This window comes from Pan paniscus, chromosome 1, assembly GCF_029289425.2.
Source record: "Pan paniscus chromosome 1, NHGRI_mPanPan1-v2.0_pri, whole genome shotgun sequence".
In the NCBI taxonomy this organism is placed as follows: Eukaryota; Metazoa; Chordata; class Mammalia; order Primates; family Hominidae; genus Pan; species Pan paniscus.
Window position 1 is genome coordinate 205,947,695 of NC_073249.2, and position 20,866 is coordinate 205,968,560.

The following is a 20,866-nucleotide window of genomic DNA, read 5'->3' on the forward strand; positions in this document are numbered from 1 at the left end:
ATATATATATGCAAGTGAGGTCTAGACTTGAGCAAGGCCATTCTTTGGGCTGAAAGAACAGAGCTCTACCTTTTTGACTTTGTTCCCTACAAACTTCCTCCATTGATTGCCTGTGGCCAGAATCTTATCAGGGACTTTTACATTATTTTGCCCAAGGTCTATCCGTTTTAAAACAGATAAGTTTCATAAAGTGCTTAGCTAAGACTGGCACACAGTAATTGTCTGATGCTTGTAGCTATTATTAAGTTAGAAAATGAAGCTAGCTCAGAAAAGAATAACAATTAGGCAATTATCAGCCTGTTATCACCCTAGTGTAAATGAGAAGTCAAATCCTTTCCTTGGAACAGGTTTTGATTGGGATAAGGATGCCTGAGATTTCAGAAAATGAAAGGAGAATCTGGGGAACTGAAGGACCACTAGGGAATTCTTCCTGGAGCCAATCATTGTGGAGAGGAGCAGAAAATCCCATCCTAAATAATCAGGTGTTACAGGCCGGGCATGGTGGCTCACGCCTGTAATCCCAGCACTTTGGGAGGCCAAGGCGGGCGGATCACGAGGTCAGGAGATCAAGGCCATCCTGGCCAACACAGTGAAACCCCATCTCTACCAAAAATACAAAAAGAGAAAAAAAATTAGCCGGGCACGGTGGCAGGTGCCTGTAGTCCCAGCTACTTGGGAGACTGAGGCAGGAGAATGGCGTGAACCCAGGAGGCAGAACTTGCAGTGAGCCGAGATTGTGCCACTGCACTCCAGCCTGGGCGACAGAACGAGACTCTGTCTCAAAAAAAAAAAAAAAAAAAAAAAATCAGGTGTTACAAATCCAGACAGTTTAAGATGCCACAGTATGAAGTAGCTGCTGTCTTCCAGTCTGGAGATGGGGATGAGGCATCCTTTTCAATGTCAGAAACTGTGGAGCTCTAGCTAGAAAGACGCCGTAGGGGGGTTGTGGTGTCACTCTCTTTCAGATGCTCTTTTATCCTAGAAGGAGCATTTGGGGCTCCCAGGGATTGTCACGAATTAAGCATCCACTATGTGTAGAGCTTTATATGAATTAAAAACAACAATAGGCCAGGCGCGGTGGCTCACGCCTGTAATCCCAGCACTTTGGGAGGCCGAGGCAGGCAGATCACCTGAGGTTGGGAGTTTGAGACCAGACTGACCAACATGGAGAATCACCGTCTCTACTAAAAGTACAAAATTAGCCAGGCGTGGTGGCGCATGCCTCTAATCCCAGCTACTCGGGAGGCTGAGGCAAGAGAATCGCTTGAACATGGGAGGCGGAGGTTTCCGTGAGCCGAGATCGTGCCATTGCACTCCAGCCTGGGCAACAAGAGCGAAACTCCGTCTCAAAAAACAGCAACAACAAAATAGTAAGGCAGTGTGTGAAGCAGGATAGCAGGAGTCAGAACTAGACTCTAATCTTAGCTCTGCCAGCCACACTGTCGGTGTGACCTCGGGGAAGTCTTTTGTGCGTTTTGAGCCTCAATTTTCTCAGCTTTTCTGTGGTTTGATGGTATTGAGCCTCCCCAGTCTCAGTTTATTCATTTGTAAAATGGATACTACCTATTTCACAGGACTGCTTGAGATAACGAAGGGTACAGCGCTTAGTGCCATGTCTGGTAAATATTATATTAAAACTTGATTGCTCCATGACGCCTGCCATTTTTTTTTTTTTTTTGAGACGAAGCCTCACTCTGTCGCGCCCAGGCTAGTGTGCAATGGCACTCTCTCAGCTCACTGCAACCTCCGCCTCCTGGGTTCAAGTGATTCTCCCGCCTCAGCCTCCCGAGTAGCTGGTGCCTGCCACCACGCCTGGCTAATTTTTGTATTTTTAGTAGAGACGAGGTTTCATCATGTTGGCAAGGCTGGTCTTGAACTCCTGACCTCAAGTGATCCATCGGCCTTGGACTCCCAAAGTGCTGGGATTGCAGGCGTGAGCCACCGCGCCCGGCCGATGCCTGCCATTCTTTCCCACTCAATGCTACTGTGCTTAGGACAAGGCACCTGCTAAGGAGTGGGGTGTGCGGGGTTGGGGGTGGGAGTGATCTTGGCAGGTCTAGCTGGGAAGAAAATCCTTATCAACAAATGTCACCCAGCATAGGACATTGGGGAGCTGATCACTGGCTGCTGGTCAAAGGGCGCTCCAGTCCTTGGGAAGGCCTAGGTTTGAATCCATCCACAGAGCTCAGTTAAGGCTGCTGATTAGATATGGCGGCTCAGGTCATGTCCCCAGCCAATATGGGAGGCGGCAAGGTTCATCCAGATGAAGGTGGCATTTAGATTTAGGTTCTGTCCTTTCCCAATAGGGTGACCTTGGGCTAGTCACTTTTCCTCTGTGTCCTCTGGAAATGGGGCTCCTCATTCACCTCTCAGAGCGTCTGAGGAAGTGTCGACACAATGGGTGTGAAATGCGTGGGTTACAGGCCGGCGGGTGGCATTGGTTACGCGAAGTCCCCGCGGGGGGTCCCTATCCAACGGGTTCCATTCCGGTTAAGCGGTTCCTTCTCCAGGGGTTTTTCGCCTCGCCGCTGCCTCTCCGCCCCTGCGAGCGGGGCTCAGCGAACAGCCGACTCCGGGGCCATTACCATTGTTCTTCGAGGCTGGGCCGCAGGGGACGACTCTCGCAAGCCAGACCTCGCCTTTGGTCTCTCCCTCCGCCCCGCACCCGCGCCGCTGTAAGCCAGCGAAGCCCCCCTTGCCGATCTTTGCCGAGGAAGCGAGTTAGCCCCTGAGCGCTCCCGAACGGCGGCCGAGGACGCACCCGAGCGTCTCCGAAGAATCCCGACCCCTAGCAGTCTCCGGAAAGAGCCGAAGAGGCTTCCCACCCTCGGTTTCCCGAGCTAGTCCGAAAAAGTCCGAAGTTTTCCGAGCAGCCGTCCTGCCGGACTGCTGGAGGCGGCCACAGCGCCATGTTGGATGCTCTGCTCGTTGAGTGAAGAAAATCCACCGGCATCGCCTGAGCCCCGCTACCGAGAAGGGCGCCGCTTCCTCCGGGGAGGGGGATAAAGATCCCCCGCCGCCGGCCCATGAGGATATTGCCGTGAAAGGTCCGGTCTCTCCGCCTCCTGCCCCCGCCGGGTCCGGCCCCCCCCCTGGGGTCGCGTTGTCACGGAGACCGGCAGCCGGTGGTGCTGGCCCGCGGGGCGGCTGCTGCTGCCGGCGGCGGCGGCGGCGGCGGCGGAGGCGGCGGCGGCGGCGTCGGGCGTGTGTGACCGGCCCCGGCCCCCTCCTCCTCCTCCTCCCAGGCTCCCCCCAGCCCCCCGCTCCCGCCGCCTCCCCGGGTCTGCCCCCATCCCGCCCCCCCGCTGCCCCCGGCCCCTGCACCCCGGCGCGCCCGGTCCCGCTCTGGGGGGGTTGGTGGCTTCGCTTTGCCATGAGTTTACCGCAGAAACCGGCTCTGAAATCAGGCACAGCGACTGCAGCAGGAACCGGACCCGGCACCGGAGCGGCGGCGGCGGCGGCAGCAGCGGTACCGCCTCCTCACCCGGCGGCGGCAGCAGCGGCGGCGGCGGCGGCGGCGGCGGCGGCGGCGGCGGCAGCGGCCCCCCCTCCTCACCCGAACATCAGGGCCCTCCAGACTCAGGCGCCCCAACAGTATCCTTTTCACCTTCCTGTCGGCCCTTCGGTTCTCGTCGTCGCAGTCCAGGGGGACCCCGCAGCCCAGGGGACCCTCCTGCCGGCCGCCACAGCCCAGCCAGGAAAGGGACAGCGGCTCAAGCCCCTGCATCGGGCTTGGGCGGAGCTTTTGGGGTGCCCCGGCAGCAGCACTGCGGGGGGACCCCCAGACCCTCTGCAATACTGTGAGAGCTAGCTCCACTTGGCCATGCTTCTGCAGCCCCTTCCTTTTAGAGCTTGGGGTGCCTTCTCCCCTCTTCCTCTAAGGTACCCTCCCCCCCTTTATTGGGCAGAATTTGCTTGGTGCCTGGGACCAACCCTGCAGGGAAGGCTTTTCTCTGGTTGTTGTGAGGATTACACCCTCCTGCTCTTCACCTCCCCTCGGCTCCCCCTACAGCGGGACACAGTGGGCTTCCCTAATTATTATTAGTACATAATAAACTTTATCGGTAAATTTCTTGTTTGAAACTAATCAGCTCGTTTCCGAGGTATGTTGGATTTTCAGTCTAAGGTGAAAATGTACAGAAAGCAGTTCCTCTGGATAATTTTTTTTAGTAATGGGAGAGTTGTGATGTGGTTTGTGGTAGAGATCTGAGGAGGAAATGTGACGCCGGACGCTTCCCTGTCTTTGACCTTTTTAAAGGAAGAGGAAGTTCACCGACGTTACCCATCACCCACAAAAGTCTCACTTCTTGGAAGATTTGTGTTAGGCTGAATATTTTTAATGGGCTTTAATTTACTCCTCATAGGCCTGATGTCTAGAGAGTTACCAGGGCTTCTGGAAGAAAGTCTAGTATTGAATGTTTCTAATTTCATGTTATTTGCTCGATTGTAGAATTTTGGAGAGCTTTGATCGAAAAGACTTGGTGATGGGGTATTTTAGTCAAAAACTAGCCGGTGAAGGTAAAACGTTGAATTCATGTATTCCACGGAGATTTAGAAAGGTATTGCGTACCTGAGAATAACATTTCATCATGCATCACCTCCTCCCTACACCCACTGTATTTGTGTAAATCAATAAATAATGATTGGATGTTAGATGTGTTGTGTTTTTATGTTTGTGTCATCGTGCGTTTGACTTTTAGAGATTGTAGGATGTTTGAGCAAGTAAGAAGCTAACTGCTGTGAGGTCCCCAGATTATTTCACAGTCTGTAGTTTGATTCTTGTCTGTATAGATTACTTTGAGAAGGGAAAGCAATCTCCCTTCTAGAGTCATTTCAGGTCATTGTTTGTTTTCTGCCAAGTGTCATTTTCTCTGTTCTTTAAACCTAGTTCATGTTTTTCAATCCAGGCACCGCGGTGCAGTGTAAAGATAAATTCCATTCCAGTGTGACGTGTGTACTGATTTCATAATGTTTTTATCCTGCATGATTCTGTTCAATTAGGAATTGTTCACCGATGAGAAAGTGTGGTGATAACTTAGCGTTGCTTATGAAAAACCTGGTTGGTTTTGGTCAGTGTCTCTGGGGTGGGGGAAGGTTGGCTGGTTTGCCTACTTAAAGGCAGAGTTCAGTGTTGAATCTTTTAAACCTGTCTTTGCTTACTACTTTGTGAGTTTAAATTCCTTTCTAATTTCATTTTTTACCTTGATTGCCTATACTCGGTTAGGACTTTTAAGTTTCTGAATTGTGCCACCACGTAAATTACTAATTACCTGCATCTTTGAGCTGTTTTGGCAATTGAACAGAAATGAAAGGAAACCTGTAGTAGGTGTCCTTGATGTACAGAGTAGTAAGGACCACAGTGCTGAATGTGACACTGTTTGGTGAATTGGGTGGCTTTTTGGGATACAGCTGTGTTTCAAGTATGCTTTTTCTCAGTGCATTTCATAGAAGGACTTATAAAAGCTCTGAGTTGGTTGCAACATTCAAGTAGTTACAAAAGCTGAAACTTAATTTTCTTTTGAATAAAAAGCACTTGTTAAAGAGATAAATTTAAGTGTAATTTCCAGTGTAGATAATTTTAAACCAATTTTAGTCATATGGAACACTTACTTTTGTGTGGCTTTAAGTTTTTACTTTGCCTCATGCCATTGAAGCTAAAATTAATCTTCCTCTTGATGTGTTTCACAGCTCTTATTGTTTTCTCTTTGCTTTTACACACTGAAAGGTTACAATTGCCTATAGAAAATTTTATTATATAAACAGTAAAGGAAGTATAGGTTGTAGATTTCATCAGACATACCAGTGGTGAAGTGTTATCAACTGGTAATGGGGTATTGATTAAAAAAGGATTGAAATAGAGCAGTTCTACTTTTCTGCCCTGAGGGAGTATGGGAATTTGTATTTGACGCAAGTGGTCATTGTTCAATAAGTTGATAACATTTAAGCATCTTGGCAGGAGTGCATAGCTGGAGTTGCACTGTTCATGGCTTGAATAGATCTCCAGACCCTCAAAGTATGTGGGTATAGTTGTGTTTGCATTGAATTAATAAGTTCAGACAGTTTTATTTATTTATTTTTGAGACAGAGTCTTGCTTTGTCGCCCAGGCTGGAGTGCAGTGGTGTAATCTCGGCTCACTGCAACCTACGCCGGCTGGATTCCAGCCATTCTCATGCCTCAGCCTCCTGAGTAGCTGGGATTACAGGCGTGTGCCACCAGGTCCAGGTAATTTTTTGTAAGGCGTGATCAGACTGGGTTTCACCATGTTGACCAGGCTGGTCTCGAACTCCTGGCTTCAGGTGATCCGCCTGCCTCAGCCTCCCAAAGTGCTGGGATTACAGGCATTGAGCCACCGCACCTGGCCCTGATCTGGTGAAACCTGGTCTCTACTAAAAGTACAAAAATTAGCTGGGCGTGGTGGCGCCTGCCTGTAATTTCAGCTACTCAGGAGGCCAAGGCAGGAGAATCGCTTGAACCTAGGAGGCAGAAGTTGCAATGAGCCGAGACTGCACCACTGCGCTCCAGCCTGGGTTACAGAGTGAGACTCCACCTCAAAAAAAACAAAATCAAAGGTCTTCTAGAAAATGTTTGAAACCCACGTCTTTTTTTTTTTTTTTTTTTGAGATTGAGTCTCGCTCTGTCGCCAGGCTGGAGTGTAGTGGCATGATCTTGGCTCACTGCAACCTCCGCCTCCTGGGTTCAAACGATTCCCCTACCTCAGCCTCCTGAGTAGTTGGGACTACAGGTGTGCGCCACCATGCCTGGCTAATTTTTTGTATTTTAGTAGAGACGGGGTTTCACTGTGTTGGCCAGGATGGTCTTGATCTCCTGACCTTGTGATCTGCCTGCTTCTACCTCCCAAAGTGCTGGGATTACAGGCGTGAGCCACTGCGCCCGGCAGAGAACCACATCTTAAGTCAATGGAGAGGATTCCTGTAATCCCAGCACTTTGGGAGGCCGAGGTGGGCAGATCATGAGATCAGGAGATCGAGACCATCCTGGCTAACACGGTGAAACCCCGTCTCTACTAAAAATACATAAAATTAGTCGGGCGTGGTGGCAGGCGCCTGTAGTCCCAGCTACTTGGGAGGCTGAGGCAGGAGAATGGCGTGAACCCGCGAGGCGGAGATTGCAGTGAGCCGAGATCGCTCTACTGCACTCCAGCCTGGGTGACAGCGAGACTCCGTCTCAATAAATAAATAAATAAATAAATAAATAAATAAATAAATAGGATTGCCACATTTTGCCATGTATATTGAGGCTTCAATAGATGTGGCAAGTTTATGAATTCATTAATTCAGCATCCACTGTGTGCTGCTACACTCAGTGCTAGATGTAGGATTGAAGAGCTAAGGTAGAAATCTTTGCCCTCAAAGAACTTGGTCCTTTTGGGTAGAGGTGGGTAAACAAAACGTCATGAGGCAAGTACAGTGATAACTGATAACTCTGCTGTGAGAGTAGTCTGGGGAAGGAGGAATTAAGGCTTTCTAAAAGAAGTTGACATCTCAGCTAAATTAGAAGAATGAGTAAGAATTAACCCAGATTTACATAGCTTTCTCTTCTGCCGGCCTGCTTTTTCCAATTCCATTGCTGCTGCATAGAATTTTAATAAATGGATTTCAGTCATGTTTCAGGCTTTTTTTTTTTTTTTTTTTTTTTTTTTTGCTAGAGGAGGTACCAGAGAAAGTGACAATCAAACACAAGCTAAAAATTCAAAGTATTTTCTGTATCATAATCTAAGGAATTAGTGTATGAGAAGGAGATACATACCTGATCTGATCTGTGATGGGTCTTTTCCTGGTCTCCTTCCCAGTGCATCTCGTAATATCCTTGCCCTTTTAATACTAGACTTTGGCTTAGAAACAGTACTTGCTAGTCTTAAAATAGAAGTAGATTTACCTTGGTGTATTGAGAAGTGTACCTGATTTGGAGGCAAAAAATCTGGTTTTGAGTTTGGCTCTTTCATTGTAGTAGATATCTTATCTTAGACTAACCATGTAACTGCTTCAGGCATTGGTTATCCCTTCTCTGAAATGTAGGGTCTAGAGTCATTTATTCAGTGACCTTCTTGAATTATAATTGCTTATGATTGTCTTTTGAGATTTGTGTTATTCTTGCAAGTAGAGAGGAGGGATTTACAGAAACCAGTTAATGTTTTCTTTGTCTGATGGTAAGTGACATGTTCTGTGGTGGCTTATTGATATTAGAAGATACTAACATGGGGCAGAGGCAAAGCAGCAGTTTGCTCATATAAGCTACTTCTGGTTTTTGGCTTGTTAATGTTAGATTCAGCCACAGAGACAGAAGCACCTCTTTAACTTCAGTGGTGAAGACTGTATAGTTAGTTGTGAGATAGTGGGAGACCATAAAATAAGGTTGCCATGGTCATTTGCTGGCTTGTTCTGGGTGATGATACAGTTAGTTCATTATGAGATATGAGGGAAAGTAAGTTCTGGAATAAACTCCCGTGGTGCTGTGGTGAGACACAATCTATTTTTACCTAAGGAATAATACTTTGAGCTAATATAATGGGAAAGTAACTAGTTCCTGATTATTAGCCACGCATATGACTTTAAGCAATGGATAAACTGCCCCTGAGACTTACACGGATGAGATATTGCAGGATCCCAAGCGACTTCTGAATTCTCAAATGGCTTCCAGTTCTTTGGCTTGCTGCCAACCAAAGGAATTTTTCAATCTCCTGTAGCTCAGCTGAAATTTGAGAAAGTTAAACTATTTTAAGTGCATTTGAAATTTGTTGGTTTTTACGACTTTTTTTTTAAATTTATTTTTTTAGACAGGGACTTGCTCTGTCACCCAGGCTGGAGTGTGATCTTGGCTCACTGCAACCTCTGCTTCCTGGGTTCAAGTGATTCTCATGCCTCAGCCTCCCAAGTAGCTGGGATTACAGGTGTGTACCACCACACCTAGCTAATTTTTGTATTTTTAGTAGAGATGGATTTTGCCATGTTGGCCAGGCTGCTTTTGAACTCCTGACTTCAAATGATCCATCCACCTTGACCTCCCAAAGTGCTGGGATTACAGGTGTTAGCTACTATGCTCTACCATGATCTTTATTAACTAATAATTGTTTTGTACTTTTTTTTGAGACAGAGTCTCTGTCGCCCAGGCTGGAGTGCAGTGGCGCAGTCTCGGCTCACTGCATCCTCCACCTCCTGGATTCAAGTGATTCTCCTGCCTTAGCTTCCTGAGTAGCTGGGATTACAGGTGCGCGCCATCACACCCATCTAATTTTTGTATTTGGGGTACAGGTGGGGTTTTACCATGTTGGCCAGGCTGTTCTCGAACTCCCGACCTCAAGTGATCCACCCATCTCAGCCTCCCAAAGTGCTGGGATTACAGGCATGAGCCACCACACCTGGCCTGTTGTGTACTTTTTTGAGCCCACTGTGTGCTGCCTGACTTTATAAGACATTGAATTTTGTTAATAGAATGTAAACTCCATGAAGGCAGAGATTTTTGTTTGTTTTGTTCACTGTGGAATTGCTAGCACCTAGAATACTGCTTGACAGACAGTAGGCAGTCTGTAAATTTATTTGTTTGTTTATTTATTTATTTATTTATTTATTTTTGAGATGGAGTTTCACTCTTGTCGCCCTGGCTGGAGTGCAGTGGCACAATCTCAGTTCACTTCAACCTCCGCCTCCCAGATTCAAGCGATTCTCCTGCCTCAGCCTCTAGAGTAGCTGGGACTACAGGCGTGCACCACCACGCCTGGCTAATTTTTGTATTTTTAGTAGAGACGGGGTTTCACCATGTTGGTCAAGATGTTCTCAATCTCCTGATCTTGTGATCCGCCTGCCTTGGCCTCCCAAAGTGCTGGGATTACAGGCGTGAGCCACCGCGCCTGGCCTGTAAATATTTATTAAATAAAAAGTGTGTTGGACTTTGGGAATCAATTTGAAGATAAATTTTAGGATTAATATAGATGGCATCACAACTCACTTACAGCATTCAAAGCTGCCCTCAAATTATTTTGCAGGGATGTATAATTGAATTGAAAATAATTCTGTAATTTCCTTTCAGATGGAATAGCATTGACCCAGTTTACAAAGCCATCTGAAGTGCCTGAGTTGTATTTGAAGTACATATTGATACTGAGGATTAGGGTTGGTATGAAGGCCAAAGAGGAACAACATCTGTAGTCAAATATTATTATTAAAAACTTATGATTATAAGAGCAAGACATAATTAAATGAGAAATTTAGAAAAATATAGAAAAGTAAAAAATCACTCATAATCTTATTAGTGGAGACAACCCCTTTTATTTTATTTTATTTTATTTATTTATTTTTTTGGGGGGAGAGAGTGTTGCCCTGTTTCCCAGGCTGGAGTGCAGTGGCACAATCTTGGGTCACTGCAACCTCTGCCTCCCGGGTTCAAACAATTCTGCCTCAGCCTCCCGAGTAGCTGGGATTACAGGTGCATGCCATTATACGCAGCTAATTTTTGTATTTTGGGTAGAGGTGGGGTTTCACCATGTTGGCCAGGCTGGTCTCGAACTCTTGACTTCAGGTGATCTGCCCACCTCGGCCTCCCAAGGTACTGGGATTACAGGTGTGAGCCACCGCGCCTTGCCACTTTTTTAAAGAGGTGAGGTCTTACTCTACCTCCCAGAGCATGGTCATGGCTCACTACAGCCTTGACCTCCTGGGCTCAAGCAATCCTCCCACCTCAGCCTCCCAAGGAGCTGGGACCACAGGTGTGTGCCACCACACCTAGCTAATTTTTTTGTAGAGATGGGGTTTTGCCATGTTACCCAGGCTGGTCTCGAACTCTTGGGCTCAAGCCACCTGCTCACCTTGGCCTCCCAAAGTTCTGGGATTACAGGCATGAGTCCCAGTGTGTAGCTGTGATAACCACTTTTAACATTTTGGTGTATTTCTGTCCTGATTTTTTTTTTTTTCTGTGGATTTTAATATTAGTGGTCATACATTTTTGTAACATAAAGTCAGATTATGTACCTAGTTTTGTATCTTGCTTAATTTGCTACCTAAGTATCTGCCATGAAAAGTACTTTTTTTGGCCAGGTGTGGTGGCTCATGCCTGTAATCCCAGTACTTTGGGAGGCTGGGGCAGGAGGATCACTTGAGTCTAGGAATTTGAGACCAGCCTGGGCAACATAGTGAGACCCCATCTCTACTAAAAATTAAAAAATAGTTTGCCAGGAGTGGCAGTGCATGCCTGTAGTCCCTGCTGCTCAGGAGGCTGAGGCCGGAGGATTGCTTGAGCCCCGGAGGTCAAGGCTGTAGTGAGACCTGATTGTGCGATTGCACACCAGCCTGGGTGAAAGGGCAAGACTGTCCCCAACAAATAAAAAGAGATACTTTTTTTTTTTTAAAAATTGAGACGGAGCCTCGCTCTGTCACCCAGGCTGGAGTGCAGTGGCACGATCTCAGCTCACTGCAACCTTGGCCTCCCGGGTCAAGCAATTCTCCTGCCTCAGCCTCCTGAGTAGCTGGGATTACAGGTGCCCTCCACCACGACCGGCTAATTTTTTGTATTTTTAGTAGAGATGGGGTTTCACCATGTTGGCCAGGCTGGTCTCAAACTCCTGACCTCAAGTGATCTGCCCACCTCAGCCTCCCAAAGTGTTGGGATTACAGGCGTGAGCCACCACACCCAGCCAAGAGATACTTCTTGAATAGTTTTATTCTGTATCTACTTGAAATATAAGTGAACTTTTTGTTTATTTGGAATGTTTTTCTTGGGAATATTTTTTCACCTTTGGCTTTTAGCTTAGAAGTTATGACTGCACATTACAAAGGGGAATGTTCAAACCTTTATCAGTAAGTCTAACATCTTTTGAGTTATTGTTCCTGTAATGTTTTGCATTATTTGCAAGATTAAAACTCAGTGTAACATCACAAGTTTTTTTCCCATACAATTATTTACATTTCTTTATTATCTCTTTAAGTTCATCTTTATATGTTCAAGTATACTAAGTTTTTAAAAAAGGCTGGAAGCCAGAGTCCTAATTTTTTTTTTCTTTGTGACGGAGACTCACTCTGTTGCCCAGGCTGGATTGCAGTGTTGTGATCTTGGCTCATTGCAACCTCCACCTCCCGGGTTCAAGCGGTTCCCCTGCCTCAGCCTCCTGAGTAGCTGGGATTACAGGCACCCGGCACCACGCCTGGCTAATTTTTGTATTTTTAGTTGAGGCAGGGTTTCACCATATTGGCCTGGCTGGTCTTGAACTCCTGACCTTGGCTTTCCAAAGTACTGGGATTACAGACGTGAGCCACCGCACCTAGTGTATTTATATATTGGCCAGGCTGGTCTCAAACTCTTCATCTCAGGTGATCCATCTGCCTCAGCTTCCCAAAGTGCTGGGATTACAGGCGTGAGCCATCGCGTCCGGCATTTAGTTGGTTTTCAGGAAGTGTTAGTATCATGAGGAGTGATTGAAGGAAGGGGGAAAAGACCACAGGGATTCATGCGGGATGGGGGAAAGAGGATTGAAGTGTGGGAACAAACATAATTTTGGAATAAGGAGAGAAAATTAAGTGGGAATAGAAAATGAATACAGCCAGTTTTAAACCAGAATACTATTTTTACATTGAGAATGGAAAGGACTGAACCTTGAAGGTTAAATGAGATGATTCCTGACCTTTTTTCTAGGTCCTAGTAATTAGTATGTAAGAAATAGAACTTGGTCGGAGAACTTGGCCAGGTGCAGTGACTCATGGCCTGTAATCCCAGCACTTCAGGAGCCCAAGGTGGGTGGATTGCTTGAGTTCAGGAGTTTGAGACCATCCTGGATGACATGACAAAACCCTGTCTTTACAGAAAATACAAAAATTAGCCAGGCGCGGTTGCACGTGCCTGTAGTCCCAGCTACTTGGGAGGCTAAGGTGGGAGGATTGCTTGAGCCTAGGAGGTTAAGGCTGCAGTGAGCCATGATTGCACTGCTGCACTCCAGCCTGGGTGACAGAGTGAGACCCTATCTCAAAAAAACCCCCCAAAACAAACAAAAAAACCCCTTAATTCATTTATTTATTTTATTTATTTATTTTTTTGAGACAGTCTTGCTCTGTCACCCAAGCTGGAGTACAGTGGTGCGATCTCCATCTCAGCTCACTGTAACTTCTGCCTCCCAGGTTCAAGCAATTCTCATGCCTCAGCCTCCCGAGTAGCTGGGGATTACAGGTGCACGCCACCACATTGGGGCAATTTTTGTATTTTTAGTAGAGATGGGGTTTCACCATAATAGGCCAGGCTGGCCTCGGACTCCTGACCTTAAGTGATCTGCCCGTCTCAGCCTCTAAAAGTGTTGGGATTACAGGCGTGAGCCACTGCGCCCAGCTTATTCATTTTTTCGAGATGGGGTCTGGCTGTGTCTTTCAGGCTGGAGTGCAGTGGCATAATTATGGCTCACAGTAGCCTTGACCTGCTGGGCTCAAGCAGTCCTCCTGCCTCAGCCTCTTGTGTAGCTGGGACCACAGACACACTCCGCTATGCCTGGCTAATTTTTTAATTTTTTTTTTTTTAGAGATCTCAGTTTGTTGCCCAGGCTGATCTCAAACTCCTGGGCTCAAGGGATCCTCTCGCTTTGGCCTACCAAAGTGCCGGGATTACAGGTATGAGCCATTGAGCCTGGCATGGAAGTATGAATTTTTAAAAGGAAAAAAAAGAGTTTAAGACTATAGTCAGGGTTTAGATAGGCAGAGGTGGGTGGATTATGATGAGTGGGTGATCAATATGAACAAAGATTTGGGCCTGAAGCAAGTGTAGTGTATGCTGTGTTCTAAGGATTTGGATCTGTGTGCTTGAAATGGAGGATTCTCATGGTAGAATATTCAAGATAATGGATCCAGATTCTAGAGCATTTTGAATAAATAAGAGGAAGTTAGACTTCAGCTGTGTGAAACCATTACTTTTTTAAAAAACAGCTTTATTGAGATGTAATCCACATACCGTACGAGTCACCCATTTAGAGTGTATAATTCAGTGGTTTTGGGTATATTCAAAACCAGTTGAGAATTGTACAACTACTACCATAATTTTAGAATATTTTTGTCACTCCCCAAAGGAACCTGTTTGACTCCCCATGACTCCCCATTTTCCCCCAATTCTCCCTGCCCTAGGCAAGTCCAAGTCTATTTTCTGCCTCTATATATCTGCCTGTTTTGAACTTTTTACATAAGTGGACTAATGTATTTTTTTGTGTGTGATTTGTTTCAGCATAATGTTTTCAGGGTTCATCTGTGTTGTAACCATGTATTAGTACTTCATTTTTAAAATTATTGAGTAATATTCCATGTACCATGGACATTTGGGTTGTTTCAACTTTTTGGCCTTTGGATAATGAATAGCCAAAAGGTTGGATAAACTTTCTGGCTCTGAATGATGTTGCTGTGACCGTTCATGGATGTTTTTATATAGATGTTATGTTGTAATTTCTCTTGAGTATATACCTTGGGGTATAGTTGCTGGGTTATATGAGGTAACTCCATGTTTAACATTTGGAGGAGCTGCCAAAATGTTTTCCAAAGTGGTTGCACCATTTTATGTTCCTGCCAACAATGTATGAGGATTTCAGTTTTTCTGCATCCTTGCCAACACCTGTCATTATTTGTCTTTTTGATTATAGGCCATCCTATTGGGTGTAAAGTGGTATCTCATTGTGGTTTTGATTTGCGTTTCCCTGATGGCTAATGGAGTTGAGCATGTTTTTGTGTGCATCTGGCCATGTTTGTGTGCATTTGGCCATTTGTCAGTTACGGAGAATTATCTATATATATCCTTTGCCCAGTTGTTAATTGGGTCATATGTCTTTTTATTGTTGAGTTGTAAGGGTTCTTTATATATTCTGAATATAAGTTGTTTAACAGATACAGGAGTTGCAAGTATTTTCTCTCATTTAGTGGCTTATCTTTTCATTTTCTTGAGGTCTGTCTCTGTCACCCAGGCTGGAGTGTAATGGCATAATCAGATCTCACTGCAGCCTCGAACTCCTGAGCTAAAGGAACCCTCCCACCTAAGCTTCCCAAGTAACTGGGACTAACTGCATGTGTGTGCCACTACACCCAGCTACTTTTTGTATTTTTTGTAGAGACGGGATTTCACCATGTTGCCCAGGCTGGTCTCCAACTCCTGGGCTCAAGTGATCTGCCTACCTTCGCCTTCCAAAATGCTGGGATTATAGGTGCGAGCCACCACTCCTGGCTAGTTTTTTATTTTCGGTAGAGACAAAGTCTTACTGTGTTGCCCACTCGTGTCTCAAACTCCTGAGCTCAAGTGATTCTCCTGCCTTGGCTTCCCAAAGTGTTGGAATTACAGACATCAGCCACCCCGCCCAGCCTTGCGCGTTAAGGTTATATAATCCATTAAGTGCTTGAGATTTAGTGAGGTGTGCTATTTATAAAATAAGGCCTATTGGATAAACGAATTTTGACCATTTCTATCCTTTTTTATGCCTGGAAAACAAGTGTTGTCTGCTTTTATTATTAAGATAAATTACTATTAGGCAGTGGTAGTTTTGTAAAAAATAGAGTATAAGCATTTGACTGTTTTGCTGTCCTGTGAATAATTGAAATTATGAGTTACAAATTCTTAGGTTTTTGGATTTTGCATAGTGTTAGTTCTGTCAGGTTAAAATTGGTTGTTGATTGATATGAGGTTATACTCTCAGGCTATTCTAATGTATATGTTATTATAAAGAAACAAAATTGGAGCTGGGCACAGTGGCTCACACCTGTAATCCCAGCACTTCGGGAAGCTGAGGCGGGCAGATCACCTAAGGTCAGGAGTACGAGACCAGCCTGGCCGACATGGAGAAACCCTGTCTCTACTAAAAAAATACAAAAATTAGCCAGGTGTGGTGGCACGTGCTTGTAATCCCAGCTACTTGGGAGGCTGAGGCAGGAGAATCGCTTGAACTCAGGAGGCGGAGGCTACGGTGAGTTGAGATCACGCCACTGTACTCCAGCCTGGGCTACAGAGCCAGACCCTGTCTCAAAAAAACAAAACAAAACAAACAAAAAACAAAATTGGGAAATACTGCTTAATCTCTTGTTTAGCGGGATTCTTTTTGCTATTTAGGAAAAGACCACATTAAAGAAGAGGTTATTTTGTTACCTTTAGGTGTAATAAAAACAGTTTATTTGTTTTGGATAAAGACTTTCCACAAAAAAACTCTTCAGTTGCTTAACATTGGGAAGTGGGAATGAGTGGAGTTGCTGATTTTGTAAGATTGTATCTGCTTTAAGTTTTAAATTATTATGCATGTCTCCAGCTTAGCTCTTACTCAATATTCAAAGGAAGTGGGTCTTAATTAGTCCATGTATAATTTTAATGGCATCAAGTACCTAATTAATAATTGTTGAATCTTTGAGGCTAATGTAGTCAGCTGATACTCCCTGTGTTACATTGTTGATCTTTTTCAGAAATATTAGAATTTGATAGTAGTCCAACTTCCTGGAATAAATGCTGTTTCAAAAGCAGACTACAGAGCACTTGACCTTAGCTTATTACCTTTTATATTGTGTGACTGAGTGAGTGTATTTAAATGTGGTACATTTTAGGTAAGGCAATGAAAGCTGAGTGTGGCTCTGGAATGTCATTGATTTCATTCTTGATCTTCATTAGAAAAATCATAGTTAAAGGATCCAAACATAAGTATGCATTAGCTTATTTTTCCTTTACACACAGTAGACAGTAAATTTAAAAAGAAGTGTCTTTGAAGGGTGCCACCATGAGCCAGTGATTTTTCTAAGCTGGAAAGGAGTTTGGGGATTTTTCTGGTTCAGCTTTCTGCCCCCTCTCCTACCTTTGTTCTAGAGGCTGAGGGGAGGTTAGGGCAACTTGCCTAACCATAAAGTTCATGCCAACTCAAATTTATTTGAGGTCTTTAACAACACTGACCAGTGACCTACTAATAGATCCTGTTTCTCCTGTAATGGTCCTGGTTTGGATAGTAAATTATATGGATACCCCCACCTGGTAACCATTACATAGCTTAGACAATTAGGAATCTTTTTATTTATTTATTTATTTTGGAGATGGAGTCTCGCTCTGTCCCCCAGGCTGGAGTGCAATGGCACCATCTTGGCTCACTGCAACCTCTGCCTCCCAGGTTCAAGCAATTCTCTTGTCCTTCCTCAGCCTACAGAGTAGCTGGCATTACAGGTGTGCACCACCACACCCAGCTAAGTTTTTGTATTTTTAGTAAAGACAGGGTTTCGGCATGTTGGCCAGGCTGGTCTTGAACTCCTCAAGTGATCCACCCGCCTCGGCCTCCCAAAGTGCTGGGATTACAGGTGTGAGCCACTGTGTCCCGCCTTTTTTTTTTTTTTAAAGATGATGTCTTGCTCTGTTGCCCAGGCTGGAGTGCTGTGGTGTGATCTCAGTTCACTGCAACTTCCACCTCCTGGGTTCAAATGATTCTCCTGCTTCAGCCTCTAGAGTAACTGGGATTACAGGTACCCACCACCACACCTGGCCAATTTGTATTTTTAGTAGAGACGGGGTTTCTCCACGTTGGCCGAGCTGGTCTCGAACTCCTGACCTCTGGTGATTCTGCCTGCTTTGAATTAGTTTAGATATCATTAGTTTATTATAAAAGACAGACATGGAAATTATTTACATGATGAATGATTTCAGAACTTTAGTGGAACGGGCAGCTTCACGTTGATGCCATTTCAATAGTGATTTATTTCAGTTTACATACTTTCCAAGAGTGTCACCATTTCTAAATGAATAATCCTTGTCATGTAGAGCTGCTTTGGCACCTCTATATTCTGGAAGAACTTTATCTCCAACTTTTTTTTTTTTTTGAGACAGAGTTTCGTTCTTGTTGGCCAGGCTGCAGTGCAATGGTGCGATCTCGGCTCACCGCAACCTCCACCTCCCGGGTTCAAGTGATTCTCCTGCCTCAGCCTCCTGAGTAGCTGGGATTACAGGCACTCGCCACCATGCTTGGCTAATTTTTGTATTTTTAGTAGAGATGGGTTTGCACCATGTTGATTAGGCTGGTCTCGAACTCCTGACCTCAGGTGATCCACCCGCCTCGGCCTCCCAAAATGCTGGGATTACACTGGCGCATGAGCCACGGCGCACGGCCTATCTCCAACTTTTACACTGACTGGTTGAATCTCTCTCTACCCTTTTGTTCAGAGCCTGACCCAGCAGCTACTGCTGTTGCTTGCCATACTTTTATTTGAGATTTTTCTGAAAGGATAATGCTTCCTTTGGTTACGATTTCAGTGGCACTTGTTTTTCTTTTTCTTTTCTTTTTTTTTGAGATGGAATTTTGCTCTTGTTGCCCAGGCTGGAGTGCAATGGTGCGATCTCGGCTCACTGCAACCTCCGCCTCCCAGGTTCAAGCGATTCTCAAGCCTCAGCCTCCTGAGTAGCTGGGATTGCAGGCATGCGCCACCACGCCCTGCTAATTTTGTATTTTTAGTAGAGGTGGGGTTTTGTCATGTTGGCCAGGCTGGTCTTGAACTCCTGACCTGAGGTGATCCACCCGCCTCGGCCTCCCAAAGTGCTGGGATTACAGGCATGAGCCATTGTGCCAGGCTGGCACTTGTTTTTCAACCAACGCTCAGTCAAAGAGGAAGAAACTTCTTTATGAGATGGAGTCTCTCTCTCTTGCCCAAGCTGGAGTGCAGTGGTGCGATCTGTGCTCACTGCAGCCTCTGCCTCCCGGGTTCAAGTGATTCTCCTGCCTCAGCCTCCTAAGTAGCTGGGATTATAGGTGTGCACTACTGCTTCTGGCTAATTTTTGTATTTTTATTAGAGACGGGGTTTCACCGTGTTGGTCAGGCTGGTCACGAGCTCCCGACCTCAAGTGATCTGCCCACCTTTGCCTCCCAAAATGTTGGGATTACAGGCCTAAGAAACTTTCTAAATGCTTTTCCTGCCATGACTCCCAGCACTACACGTCCTACTCTGCCCTCGTACTGTGCTGGAAGGAGAGACCCCTGATGTCCTTTTTCTGTTTCAGGATTCTAATTGCATTTAGTTATTTCTCTTTATTCTCTTATGGTTTGTAACTATTCCTGTGACTTTCCTTATCGTTTGTGACTTTGACACTTTTGAAGATTGCTGATCCATTGTTTATAGGGTGTCCCTCATTTTGGATTTGTTTGATGTTTTCTCATGAATGGGGCGAGGTTATGCATTCCTTCTCATTGCCCCATATTAGGAGATTCATGATGTCAGTATGATGATGATTACCTTGACTACTTGGTTAAGTTGGCATCTTGCTGGTCTTTCTATTGTGGAGTTATTCTCTTTCCTTTTGTAGTTGATAAGTATCTTGTGGGAGATATTTGATGAGTTTGCAAACAATGTTAGAATCTTCTCAAACTTTGGTTCTCAATTTTAGCAACTGATGGAGCTTGTCTGCAACATTTATTGCTTTTGTGGTTGCCCAATTGTGACTTTCTATTTCACTCTTTCCTTCTACATTTATTGATTGTAATTCTATGAGGAAAAGCTTTCTTTCCTCCATTTGTTTATTATTCATATCACTATGGACTCATGGGTATATATTTTATTTTATGGGTTAAAATCCAGTAACTATCATTGTTTGTTTTCTTACTCAGATTGTTCTAGCTTTGGCCATCAGGAATTCCTTCAGGTTGATTTCTATGTTCTTTCAAGAAGCCATCATCTTTTTTTTTTTTTTGAGATGGAGTTTCACTCTTGCTGCCCAAGCTGGAGTGCAATAGCACAATTTCGGCTCACTGCAACCTCTGCCTCCCAGGTTCAAGCGATTAGCTTGAACACAGCCTCCTGAGTAGCTGGGATTACAGGCACCTGCCATTATGCCTGGCTAACTTTTTGTATTTTTGTATAGACGGGGTTTCACCATGTTGCCCAGGCTGGTCTTGAACTCCTGACCTCAGGTGATCCACCTGCTTGGCCTCCCAAAGTGCTGGGATTACAGGTGTGAGCCACCACACCTGGCATCTGGATAATTTTTCAGTTATTTGTAGAGATGGTCTTACTGTGTTGCCCAGGCTGGTTTCAAACTCCCAACCTCAGTTGATCTTCCAGCCTTGGCCTCCCAGAGTGCTAGGATTACAGGCATGAGCCACCATACCTGGCTCACTGCAGCCTCCACCTCATGGGTTCAAACAATTCTCCTGCCTTAGCCTCCCAAGCAGTTGGGATTACAGGCGTGCGCCACCACGCTTGGCTAATTTTTTTTGTATTTTTAGTAGAGGCGAGGTTTCGCCATGTTGGCCAGTCTTGTCTCGAACTCCTGACCTCAGGTGATCAGCCCGCCTCGGCCTCCCAAAGTGCTGGGATTACAGGCGTGAGCCACCGCGCCAGCCTTTTTTTTTTAAACCCTTGCTCTGTCACCCAGGCTGAAGTGAAGTTTGATCATAGCTCACTGCAATCTCAAACTCCTGGACTCAAGGGATCCTCCCATTTTAGCCTCCTAAGTAGCTGGGACTACAGGCACACACCACTGTGCCCAGCTAATTTTTAAAATTTTTGGAGAGATAGGGATAGGGGTCTCACTTTGTTGTCCAGTCTGATCCCAAACTCCTGGGCTTAAGCAATCCTCCTGCCTCGGCCTCCCAAAGTGTTGGGATTATAGGCCTGAGCCACTGCACCCAGCCCTTGTTTTTTTATTTTTAAGCTTTGCCAACATCTGAGTTCCCCGACAATCGTGTTCTTAATTCTTGTTAATATGTTATTAGAGTTAGAAAGGATTCCTTCTTATATTGCAGATAAAAGAAGGAAATGTGTAGAAGGTTTTTTTTTCTTTTTCTTTTTTTTTGCCCTTTTTTTTGTGCCTCAAATTTGAAGGCCTTTTATGTATAGATTGTACTAGGACCTGCAGATCCAGTGTCTTTACTCATCATAGGTAACAATTTGATTTAGCGA

The 20,866-nt window shown here is 45.3% G+C and overlaps 1 protein-coding gene across 39 annotated transcripts in view; it reads left to right on the forward strand.

Moving 5' to 3' along the window:
* Positions 1–2,903: 2,903 nt before the first annotated feature.
* The window catches only part of EIF4G3 (eukaryotic translation initiation factor 4 gamma 3), a 368,231-nt gene continuing 350,268 nt past the window's right edge, over positions 2,904–20,866 (forward strand). For 35 of the 39 annotated variants that reach the window (XM_008967038.4, XM_034957340.3, XM_008967044.4 and 32 more), the window contains exon 1: positions 3,229–3,594. In XM_008967038.4, coding sequence (XP_008965286.4) covers positions 3,374–3,594 — 221 coding nt within the window. In that variant the 5' untranslated portion in view covers positions 3,229–3,373. Of the gene's footprint in view, positions 3,048–3,228; positions 3,595–4,981; positions 5,070–20,866 lie in introns of those variants that run through there. The other 4 variants (XM_063594267.1, XM_024929348.4, XM_055097160.2 and 1 more) reach the window with 4 other exon arrangements.